Source organism: Mirounga leonina, unplaced genomic scaffold (genome assembly GCF_011800145.1).
Source record: "Mirounga leonina isolate KUSES-001 unplaced genomic scaffold, KU_Mleo_1.0 Mir_173, whole genome shotgun sequence".
Lineage (NCBI taxonomy): Eukaryota > Metazoa > Chordata > Mammalia > Carnivora > Phocidae > Mirounga > Mirounga leonina.
Window position 1 is genome coordinate 15,752,385 of NW_023270447.1, and position 12,327 is coordinate 15,764,711.

At 47.5% G+C, this 12,327-nt stretch overlaps 1 protein-coding gene across 1 annotated transcript; it reads left to right on the plus strand.

Moving 5' to 3' along the window:
- The first annotated feature begins 168 nt into the window (after nucleotides 1-168).
- On the plus strand, nucleotides 169-12,122 carry F3 (coagulation factor III, tissue factor). Its single transcript, XM_035017985.1, has 6 exons — nucleotides 169-404; nucleotides 1,570-1,681; nucleotides 6,373-6,563; nucleotides 8,868-9,046; nucleotides 9,605-9,752; nucleotides 11,133-12,122. Exons 1-6 carry the CDS (start codon nucleotides 305-307, stop codon nucleotides 11,267-11,269), a joined length of 867 nt encoding a protein of 288 aa, XP_034873876.1. The 5' UTR covers nucleotides 169-304; the 3' UTR covers nucleotides 11,270-12,122.
- The last annotated feature ends 205 nt before the right edge of the window (nucleotides 12,123-12,327 follow it).

Here is a 12,327-nt window from a genome sequence, read left to right on the forward strand (position 1 = left end):
CGGAGTTTCCTCCCCGGAGGAGGCGGGACAGGGGAGGGGACTGGCCGGGGGCCGCCCACCGCGACGGCCAGTGACCGGGCCGGGGGCGGGAGTGGGGAGGAGCGGCAGGGGCGAGCCGGGGGCCGGCGGAGGCGCGGGCGGCCGCGCAGCTCTTTAAAGCGCGCCCCGGCGCGGGCTCCCCCAGACTCGGGTTTCCCCGCACCCCTTCCCGCTCTTGCACGCTGCCCATCGGCGCCTCCAGCGCAACCTCCCTAGTCTTCGGGGCGCAACGGAATCCTCCCGACCTCGCCGCCAGCTCGTGGACATGGAGACCCCCACCTGGCCCCGGGCGCCCTGCCCCGAGGCCGCCGTCGCTCGGATGCTCCTGCTCGGCTGGGTCCTCCTGCAGGTGGCCGGAGCCTCAGGTGAGTGGCACCCGCCCCCGAAACCCAGCGGCGCGCGGTCGGGAGAAGGGGGCTCGCCCTGCTGCCGGGAGGTGCCCCCGCACCCGCCGGACGCGGCCGCTCTCACGCAGCGGAGTCCGAACCGACCCGGCCCCCGAGGCGCGCAGGCGGGGGAGGAAGGGTAGTGGTCCGCGGCCCCTTCTGCTGGAGAAGCTTAGGCCGGAGTCCGTCGGGATGGCATACAGGGATTTGTGGCTCCCGCTTTGAGTTTAGGGAAAGTGTTTCCCAGTAATCTGCAACCTTGAAGGGGGTGGACACGGATCCGCACCTGTCCTGGTCAGCGTGCCGTGTTTGGATATTATCCTTCATTGCACGTCCACTTTCCTTGATAAAGAGAGGCCCTTGTGGTCTTTTCTTGGACGTCTTTGTTTTAGATTGAGGTAGAGGCAATCCTGTTGCAAAAAGTCGCTTGGATTGGAGCAGACACCACATTGTGCATGCCCCATATGCTTATAACGTGCGTGGGGCAGGGCAGAGACTGTGACCCGCTGAGTACTGGCAAAGCGCACCTTCATAATAACGCATCCTAACGGAACACATCCGACGGTGTGACAGGCCACACTTCTGCCTAGCTGTCCGGAGGTTTCTATATAGAGACATGTTAGATAAAAATGGGGAAAGTCAAGATTTGGCTTTCTTATGGTGTGCAGGCCTAACCTCTCTCACACGCATGGGATCTGCCCCTCTCCATAACTTACCCAAAACCCTTCTTACTTGGCCTTCCCTGGTGAGTTGAACCTCTGAGTCCTACACTTCCTGGGCTGGGCCTTAGACATCGCAGGAGGCTGAAGGCTCCTGAGCTGTATTTCCAGGTCAAGTTATCTCAGGGCTTCCCACCACCCCCCTCCCCCACCGTGAGTAATTTCAAACAAGGATTTCGAGATCCTTGCCTCTTAGATTACAAGATCGATCTTGCCATGAGGAAGTTCAGAGACCTTAACTAAGAAAATTAAAAACTTGAAATTTTTTTTTGTCTTGATAATTCAGTAATGAAGCTTTTGTGGTGGGAAAAAAAATTAATATGAGGTTAATGGTGATGTTGGGGGGATGGAAGATGTTTTATACCATCAAGGTGAAATCGTGTGCTGAGCCCATGTAATGATAGCTGTTTCTCTGTTGTTTAAAGGGACTACAGAGGTAGTAGTAGCATATAACTTAACTTGGAAATCAACTAATTTCAAGACAATTTTGGAGTGGGAACCCAAACCCATCAATCATGTCTACACTGTTCAGATAAGGTAAGCTAGGTACAAAAGAAAAAGAAAATTAAAGTTTTTAATGTTTCCATTTCCCTGTGCTGAATACAAATGTCTTTAAAGCTGGCGAATGGATGAGAGTATTTAACAGATGACAGAGGGCGTTCCTGGTCTTTTGCAGACCAGGGCCTTACTCCCTGAAGCCTGCAACATGGCCACAGCTTCAACTGATAGAATGTTTCACTTGTTTTTGGACACAGATGGGAAAATTCCTAAGTGGGGTCTAAGCTGGGGGTAGGCGAACCTTCTTGAGCCGGCTGTGGCAGCATGGGAAGATGTTTTCCTGGATGGAGGCTAATGTCATCCAAGCACGCACATCTTTTTCCTCGCCGTCTAGACTGTGAGCCGGATCTAACATGTTGTAGAGGAAGCGGGGAGGAGTCCCAATGTATACATTGCCCTAAAGCAGTGTTTGATTCACTCGTCTTTGGACACTGATTGAAAATTCGGTTGCATGCGTGATCTCGGAGGGGGTCAAATTCGTGACTCACTAAAGCCCAGAAGAAATACTCCTCTGTCTGTACAGCGGGTTGTGAGGGCTGCACTGCCCGGACACCCTCCTCTGTGACCGACAGCTCCCTCCGAGAGCTGGTAGGTCGGCATTTTCAATCTGAGGGTCGGCCGCCGGCCGCCTATCTTCCTTGATGCTTTTCACCATATTCTTGGTGAGTTTATGGTTTCTGAAATGCTCTAGGAGGCTTGCTAGAGATCTTATTAAACAGAGGAGAGCTAATTGAATAAAGGCACAATAGAATCACTGGCTAAAAATTCAAGGTGTTTTGCTCTTTTGCTTTAGCTTGTGCCAAGCCTTTTATATGGTATTAGGAACACAGCTCCTAAGGACGGAGTGGGCCTGTGAGGTGGATGTTCTTGTTTTTCAAAATGAGCTTCACGACGACTCTTGGTAAACAGGGAAGAGAACTTGTGTGTGTACATGCTGTGTATATAGTTATATAGAGAGAGCGACAGGAGTTTCAGAACCCCAGGTAATAATTTTGGTTATGATCCAACTTGTCCATTCAGCTTCCACTAATTGAGAATTAGTAATTAATTCCTCTGATACAGAACTGAAGTTTACCTTAGTAAACCATCTTCATTCTGGATAATGAAAATAGGATTTCAGGAGGAATGCTTACTCCTAAATGTATTCGATCTTATGTTTGGTGAATATGTGGAAACGTTTACGACCGACCTGATTTTTAAACATAAGCCTCGGTGAGCTCTAAGTTCTCGGACTTTCCAAGGCTGCTTCTGTTTCAGTAACACATCCTAGCAGAGCTGGGTCTTGTGGGTGCCTGCAGCTGGGGATGAGGGGTTCCTGCCAAGAGAGTGACCTCCCCACACTCTTGCCCCTGCGCTAGAGGACGTGTGGGCAGCCCCCCACCCCCGCACTCTTCTTCAGCCTCCCCATGGGTAAATACGATTCCTGGGTGACAAGGACCATGGCAGTCCTATTGGAGAAGAGGAAACTTGCCCAGGGAAGGTAAGGGATTTAATCGTTCGTGACTGCCCTGATAGTGAGTGCCCAGCCAGGTCTGGAACCAGGGTCTCCGCAGTACCTCATACCACCACCTGCTTAGGTGGGTCTGCCCCAGTCTGATATGAGGCCCCAAAGCTTGTTGGGAGGAGGAAGGAAGGCCATCCCCTCTGTGGGCCTTCTTCCTTCCTGGCTTTCCGTCCCTAGAGAAAGCATTCTAACCTGCTGCTCTTCTTCACCCACCCACCCTCGCTACCAGCCTGTCCCCACTCCCAGGGTACCACTGCTGTGCCTGGAGCCCCTAGTTGGAGCTCCAGCTGCATTTGCCCGCCATGGGAAGTTTTCAGTGGTCGTTGGGAAATGCTATTGGCTCAAGCCTTACCGCCCAGCCAACACCTGTAATATTGATTCTATGGAAATATTCCGAATTCTTTTTTTTTTTTTAAAGATTTTATTTATTTATTTGACAGAGAGAGACACAGCGAGAGAGGGAACACAAGCAGGAGGAGTGGGAGAGGGAGAAGCAGGCTTCCCGCAGAGCAGGGAGCCTGATGTGGGGCTCGATCCCAGGACCCTGGGATCATGACCTGAGCTGAAGGCAGTCGCTTAACCAACTGAGCCACCCAGGCGCCCCAATATTCCGAATTCTAACGCTAAACTTCCAAAGCTTCTAGAAAACAGCCTGCTTCTAGATTAGTGAATCTGGCTTCTGTTGGGATTTCTTAGCAATTCAAGTAGGATATTTATTATTTCCAAACCGGGAGGTTTTGCAATACCTAGAGGAAGCTTGAAGCCTTTTAAAGTGTTACTGCTGACAATAGCATTTAGAGGAAATGAGTACAGAACCCCTTCATTACCTTTTCACAAGACTTTACTACTTTCAGGGATCTAGGCACTTGGGCTAAATTTCACCAGAGAGTACTGTGATTTCTATGTGTGAGCTGGGAGGAATCGAATACCTATCTCTCAGGTGGGAAGAGGCCACAGAGCCCAGCAGGCTTTCTCCTGTTAATCTGAACAATGTGTGTGCCATAGCAATCGAGAAGAATCATCATTTCTCACTCACTTTTTAGAATAGAAGTGATACAATTATTAAAAAATGCATTTTGGTCATTCTGGAATTAAGACTGCCTCTCTACATTTATCACAGAAAATTAGAGAAATTTAAGAAACTAAAATATTTCTGTATCCATCTCAGTTTGTGGATTTTAGGACAAAGAGTTATGTTTGCCCATACCCTCTTAGCCCGGATATTTAGTTCAGATTTTTTTTTTTTAAATATGTACTTATGGCTCTTATGCGTGAACTGAGACAGTTGAATCCATATGGCAGCTTGTTTTCCCCCTGATTCAACCTGCACATGCAAACAACCTAACACTCAGCAAGGCCTGGCTAGTTGAGCCCTCCATTTAGCCCTGCTGCTTAAGGGTGGGTGGGCCACAAGGGCATGGACCCTGGTACCAAGTTCGCAGTAAGTGTTTCAGTGGAGATGTCGATGCTGGGGTACAGGGAAGGGGGACGCCAATTCTGAGAAAGCAGATCTGGAGATTCCTGGAGAAAGCAGGATTGGAGCATGGTCTTGAATGATGGGCAAAGCCCTGTGTTGGTCTGTGATGCTGAAGGAAAGAGCAGTGTGGCTGTCAATTTATGTGGGACAGAAGTGTGTGGATCCACTGGCAGGGACATTCATCTACAAATGTTTCGGTTCTTTAGAAGAATTTCATGTTTAGCAGTTCCTTAAATTATTTCCTCTTCAGTGATGTCTTGCAAAAGAAAGATCTGTCTCAGCCTCTTGGTCTCTCAGACTGTCAGACAGGTCCTACCTGTATTGTAATGTGATAATCTTTGGTGCGCTATATTCACATCTTGTAGAAGTGAGGGAGGCATGTCATAGAATGGGACGGACAGACGCAGCTCTCACCTCATTAGCTATGTGACCTTGTACAAGGTACTTAGTGGCTCTGAGTTTGTGTCCTTATATGTAAAAAAGATCCAATACCTTCTTGGAAGGATTATATCAAATGAGGTAACCTGTGTAAAGGGCCCTGTACAGTACCTGGCATATGGTGGATTCAGTGATAAATAACCACACCAGTAATGGTCACAATCAAATGTAATATATAGAATATATGGTTATATAGATTCTATTATTGCTACATTGGCTATATTCCACATAGAATATAAAATGTGATAAAATAAGTGTGTCATAGGGACTCCTGGGTGGCTCAGTCAGTGGAGTGTCTGACTCTTGATTTCAGCACACGTCATGATCTCAGGGTCATGAGATTGAGCCCCGCATCAAGCTCTATGCTCCATGTGGAGTCTACTTGGGATTCGCTCCTTCTCCCTTTGTCCCTCCCCCTACTCATGCTCTCTCCCTCTAAAAGAAATAAAATCGTTTTTTTTTTGAAGATTTTTATTTATTTATTTGACAGAGAGAGAGACAGCGAGAGAGGGAACACAAGCAGGGGGAGTAGGAGAGGGAGAAGCAGGCTTCCCGCCGAGCAGGAAGCCCGATGTGGGACTCAATCCCAGGACCCTGGGATCATGACCTGAGCCGAAGGCAGACGCTTAACGACTGAGCCACCCAGGTGCCCCTAAAAGAAATAAAATCTTAAAAAAAAAAAAAAGTGTGCTATAGAATGATACAATAAGTAGACTATAACAAATAATTGGGTCTTGATGGGAAAAAGCAGTTCTCTCTCCCATGTGACCGTAACAAATTGTCTACATTTTAAGGAAGACTGGGTGGCTCAGTCAGTCGAGCATCTGCCTTCGGCTTAGGTCACGGTCTTGGGGTCCCCGGTTGGGCTCCCTGCTCAGCGGGGAGTCTGCTTCTCCCTCTCCCCTTCCCTCCCCACCTCGTGCTCTCTCTCTCTCTCTCTCAAATAAAGGAAATCTTTAAAAAAAAAAAAAGATTTAACAAATGGTTGAGAGCACAGACCCAGCAGGCAAACTGCTGTGGGACTTGGAGCTGGTCACCCTTCTCACCTCGCCTCCGTAGCCTTATCTGTGACAAGTGCGTCGCTACAGAGCCAGCCCCAGGTTGCCGCGAGGGCTTCACTCTGCTGAGCCGCCGCCTGCTCCCACCACGTGCGGGGGCTGTTGGTGGAACACAGTACCACGGCCAGAAAGCAAGCTGCCAGGGATGAGATCCTAATGTTTCATCCCTCTTCCTTCCTCTTCCTTCCTTTAGCCCTAGACTTGGAAATTGGAAGAGCAAATGCTTCTACACCACAGATACAGAGTGTGACCTCACCGATGAGATTGTGAATGACGTGAATCAGACCTACGAGGCGCGGGTCTTGTCCTACCCCGCTGATGCCACCGATTACTCTGGGGAGCCTCCATTTTCAAACTCCCCAGATTTCACACCTTACACGGAGAGTAAGTACTCTCTGTAATAACCTTTCAGTCTTGGCCTGAATATTTTTGTGAGCTTGTGACTCTTGGGGCTATTACATAAAAACTGTGCATCCATGCACAGATCCTCTTTCTCAGAACCTCGTAAGGGCCACGGCCCTCTTGGCTCATTCCTGGTGTGGTCGGAGGTTCACAGAATGTAAACTTCGCAGTTGCTAACAGTGCCATCATGAAACTTTCTCCACTGGTCTGTCCCCAGGCCCTCGCAGCAACTGGCTGGATGGAGGGGCTGGCGGGGGAGGGGGGGTGCACTCCACCAAAGCTGGAGCTTCAGCATTTCCCCCAGATTTATTTAGGAGATTATATATGACAGATGCACATAAATCTCCTGAATATTTTCTTCCATCGTGAGACCAGAAGTCCCAGGTTAGGGTTTTCACAAATAGTCACAAATCCGTGCGGTAGGTCCAGTTTCCCTCTGAGTCCACAATCAGGCTTACTGACCTTTTTAAATAACCCGACCATGATCGGAGTCCCGTGATGTGCTGGCTCTTGCCTGGCCCGCTCCAGCCATGCCAGCTTGGAAAACGAGGAATGCTTCCCTCCCCAGCTTTTGCCCCAGTAAGCTGACCCTAGCACCTAAAAAGGGAATGCAGAGGATTCCAGCCAAGTAGGAGATATAAAAAAAATTTTTTTCCCTTGGTCAGGACTATGTTCTGAGCTAGGTATTTTTAATAAACAAACGTAGCACATTGAAGAGAGTGAAATCAGCTGCCCTTTCAAGAAGACTTAGAACGAAAGGTTAGAATGAAAGGGTTATGTTTTTTATCCAGTGCTTTTGTATTGATGCTCTGAGCGCCCAGTGAGGGAGAATGCTCTCTGCTGGCAGGGATGGTGAGAGGCTGAGGGGCAGTCCACCACCTTTCCCCTCCGCTGTCTACATTGAGGATGGAAATAGGAAGCAACCTAACCCCCGAGTGAGTCTCTCTGCCTTCCCCGAGCCCCCGTTTGCCAGAGCCTGTCTTCAGACTCCTGTGTGGCCCTCACGTGTGTGTCTCTCACAGGTGCTCAGCCACGACCACCCCTCAGGGACCGTGTGGGGCCTGTGTTACTCATGCCCCTTTGGTCAGATCCTTATGATTTCCTTTTATAGTTCTTGAGGTTTTTTTTTTTTTTTTAAGATTTTATTTATTTATTTGAGACAGAGAGAATGAGATAGAGAGAGCATGAGAGGGAGGAGGGTCAGAGGGAGAAGCAGGCTCCCCGCCGAGCAGGGAGCCCGATGCGGGACTCGATCCCGGGACTCCAGGATCATGACCTGAGCCGAAGGCAGTCGCTTAACCGACTGAGCCACCCAGGCGCCCAGTTCTTGAGTTTTTTGTTAGCCACTTCAAATCCCTTCTTGGTGTAAGATAGAAAATATTTTATAGGGGCACCTGGGTGGCTCAGTCATTAAGCATCTGCCTTCGGCTCAGGTCATGATCCCAGGGTCCCGGGATCGAGCCCCGCATCAGGCTCCCTGCTCCGTGGGAAGCCTGCTTTTCCCTCTGCTACTCTCCCTGCTTGTGCATGTGCTCTGTGTGTGTGTGTGTGTCAAATAAATAAATAAAATCTTTAAAGAAGAAAGAAAAAAATATTTTACATATTAATTTTGCCTGTGCTCACACACACACGCACGCACACCCACTTACATGAAATTTGTGTTGAATTACGGGGGTTTATTCTGCAGCCACACAGCCTAAGCAGAGCAGAGAGCTGGGCCATTGCAGAGACGCAGTGGTTAACACTGGTTCCCTGAGGTACCAAGGACATAGCCTGGTCTTCCCCACAACCCCTAATTTATTGTATCGAAAATATGGAACCTTACACAACTGTACTGTTTAATATGACAGCCACTAGCCATAGATGGCTACGGAGCCGTTGAAATATAGCTAACACTATAAGTCTAAAAGACATCCTGGCTTTTGAAAAGTATCTCCAAAAATTTTTATATTGATTACAAGTTAAATGAGAATATTTGAGCTATTGGGGGCTAAACAAAATGTATTATTAAAAGTAATTTCAGCTGTTCCTTTTTACATTTTCTGATGTGACAAGGAAATTTAAAATGACATCTGTGGTTCCATTATATTTGCCCCGAGACGACACTGCCCTGGGAAGTCTGGGGGTTCCACTCCGGAGCCGCTTAGCACCCGGCTGCCGGGGAGCCCATTCTGTGCAGCTCTTACATGAGGGATGATCGGGCTGTCCTTAACTGGGATAACTAAATGGAATTCCACTTGGTATAGGATTCTTTGGTTCCAACGGAGCTCATTCTCTATGTTTTAGCAAAGCTTGGACTGCCAACAATCCAGAGTTTCAAACAAGTTGGGACAAAACTGAACGTGACCGTACAAGACGCACCCACCTTAGTCAGGAGGAACGGCACCTTCCTAAGCCTCCAGGATGTTTTTGGCAAGAACTTAAGTTACACACTTTATTACTGGAAAGCATCAAGTACGGGAAAGGTGAGGATTCTTTCGTTTGTTTTTAATGACTTGTTTTAAGTTGTGACTCCTTGACTTTACAGCCCACTTCTTCCCTCAGTTCAAATATGCCAGAATGGGGTGGTTGAGAGAGCAGCGTGGCAGAAGGGGAGGAGGACCTGCTGTCCCGGTTCTACCTGTGACTCCGGGCGGGGCCCCTCGGATCCGCAGGCTCCGCGGCCAAGGACTGGACCGGGTCATCTCTAAGGCTCCCACCAGCTCTCCCATTTCTTCCTCTCTGGAGGATCCCAGAGACAAAATCCGTTTTCCATTCAATGATGAATGCTTCATTCCTTTTTTCTTTTATGGCAAATATCTTCTAGAGGAGCTAAATTGGGTTAGATGTGCCTAAATTGGTCATTTTTGGTCTTGGAGGGAGCATCCTTAGCAGTTACCAGAGGGAACAGAGCAGCTAAGTCACTTCTAATCCTTTCTACGTCAGGTGTGTCCTTGCAGGCTTTTACTTCCACAGTGACTTAGTAACAGGGAAAGAATTCACTCTGAGCCCAGATGAACTCAGAACTCTTCATCTCTTAACAGAAAACAGCCAAGACAAACACTAATGAGTTTTTGATTGATGTGGATGAGGGAGAAAGCTACTGTTTCAGTGTTCAAGCAGTGATTCAATCACGGAAGTCTAACCAGAAGAGTCCAGAAAGTTCCATTGAGTGCACGCACCACAAGAAAGGTATGTTCAGAGATGAGTGGCTCTGCCCAGCATTCACCTGGGAGGCACGGATACCTTCCAGAGGAGTGGCTCCACCCTCAGAACCAAGATGGACTTTTGTTCAGGGGGAAACAGGCTTCTTGTTGTTGTTGTTTGTGTTGTGTTGTGTTGTGTTGTGTTGTTTGGGGGTACTCTTAACAATTTTAGGCATTTGGAAATGCTTCTGTGTTGTTCCCTTGTACTAGCTTGTGTTTTCTTGAGCCCCTACCGTGTGCTAAGCTCTCTGCTGAGCACTGGACACACGGTGCATGTTTAGGATTTAGCATCAAACCACAGATTTCTCTGGAGATTTTTTCATACTTAAATTCTGATGCTGGGAGTTATGGGGGAGTGTCTGGACCAGCTGTAGCAGCACCCACTAGACATTTGTGAGCACCTGCTATCGGTTGTTTCATTGTCACAGAGGACTGAAAGTCTAACCCGTGAAGGGAAGAGACTGAGTCTATCAGATAGTCCCTCGTGCAGGTATGTGCACACCCGGGGCCCAGACCCCCTGTGAGGAGTGATTCTTAACTGGAAGTATTGCGGGGGCTTCAGACTCATCCAATGAAGCTGAAAGCCTGAGTCTCCCTCCAGGCTTTATAGGGAAAGGACTCTGAGGACATTCAGGGAACAAAAGGGTCACAGGATAGCTCCTTGCTAAGGCAAGATTTGAAAATTTAGAAACACTTTTAAGTAAATTCTCTCCTATTGATTGACCATGACAGAAGCAGGGAAGAAAAGGGTTCTCCCTCCCTTGGGTCCTGCACTCCTCTGCACCATCAGACCCCCAGTCCTCACATCCATCTTCCTCAAGCCAGCTGGAGTTCCACTGCCTCTCTGTGTTCATACACGCCCAGATCACTGCTTCCCTGCCTCTTCTCCCTCTACTGAAATGTGACCTTTGAGAGCCATTTCATATGCCACATCCACTGGGAAGCCTTCCTGCTGCTCCAGCCAGTTATCATCTGTCCTTCACCTGAACCCTGCCATTACTCTGTGTCTCACTCTTTGCACTGATTGTTGGTCTTCCACAATTATAATCCTGGCCACCAAGCCCGGCATTATTTTTAGCCCCTACTCCCACTTACGTGTACCGTTTCCAGGCTGTGGACATTATCCAGTTTATTAAACAGCCCATTAAATGATGTTCACCACCGTCAACTGCCTTAACACATCGAGGGTTTGACCTGTTCTTTCCTAATCAAAATGTGTTGCGGTGGAAAGAGCGGAGGAAAGAAATTTCAAATGACGCAAGAGCGTCATTTGGCGTCATTTGGGGTTATGGCCTCCATTCCGGCCCCTGATCAACGGGATTCAAGCTCTCGAAGTTGAGGTTGACTGGTACCTTTTGTTTTTCAGAAATGCTCCTCATCATTGTAATTGTGGTGCTTGTGGCCGTCATCCTCACCATCATCCTGTCTGTGACCCTATACAAGTGCAGGAAGGCGCGCGCGCGGCCGAGCGGGAAGGAGAGCTCCCCGCTCAGCGCCGCCTAAAGCTCGTGCCCCGGGAGCAGCCGCCCGCGACCGAGTGTATGTTGCACTGTGACCAAGAACTTCTAAGACAACAGAATATATATATGGAAACACAAAGGAGTATTTGGAGCATGGAGATTCTTGGGCTCAAAGAAAGCTCTTGAGCTGACCTGCTCTCACAATTAGCATTCTCGTTTCCACGACAGCATTAGACACTTTGGAATGTAACCAACGGTACAACCAGTTCCAAGTTTTTAAAATTCCTATTTTAACACTATGGCACCTTTTGCACATATCATGTGTTAGAACGTATATTCTACACCCCAAATGAAACCAGAACGTCTAATCAAAAACAAATGAACAAAAGCCTTTAAAAAAAACCCTTGGGTAGATTTTTAGAAAACTTTTGAGAAGCTGACTACAAATCATGTGGGAGAGTAAAATGGAAATTGGGTGGACTTTTCTAACATAGAACAGTCTTTTGTGATATATGGTGTTTAGGTTCTTCTTTTTTGAGTTCTTTTGGAGTTTCAAAACAATTGGCGGACTTTTATATGAATGTGTTAAATGCAGAAGACTTCTGTTTGGGGGCACATTCCTAAAGCGCCTTACAGTTTAGCACTTTAACTGACTCAAATGCTATGGATTAAGCACTTGACAGCTGACTATATTTTTATAAGACTACAGACCACATAGAGGTGATGATTTAAGGTACTGCAAGCTTTTATGGTCAATTTTGTATATATTTATATAATTTTCTAAAAGGTTTTATACATGGGGATATTCTATTTATAGAAGTAATGTTCTGTTTGTATATATTGAGATAATTTATTTAATATACTTTTATATAAATAAAGGTGACTGGGAATTGTGACTATTGTATTTATTATATCTTCCATTTTATTATTTATGATTTGGTCTTTGTATTAGTTGGCTCTGCTGCAGGAACAAATGACCCAAAACTTCTCAGTGGCTCACAGCATTATCTTGAATTCTCACTTACATTAGTTTGGTGGCTGCGAGTTGACTGCCGCTCTTCCTAATTATGTTCTCATTCTAGGACCCGAACCAAAGGGGAA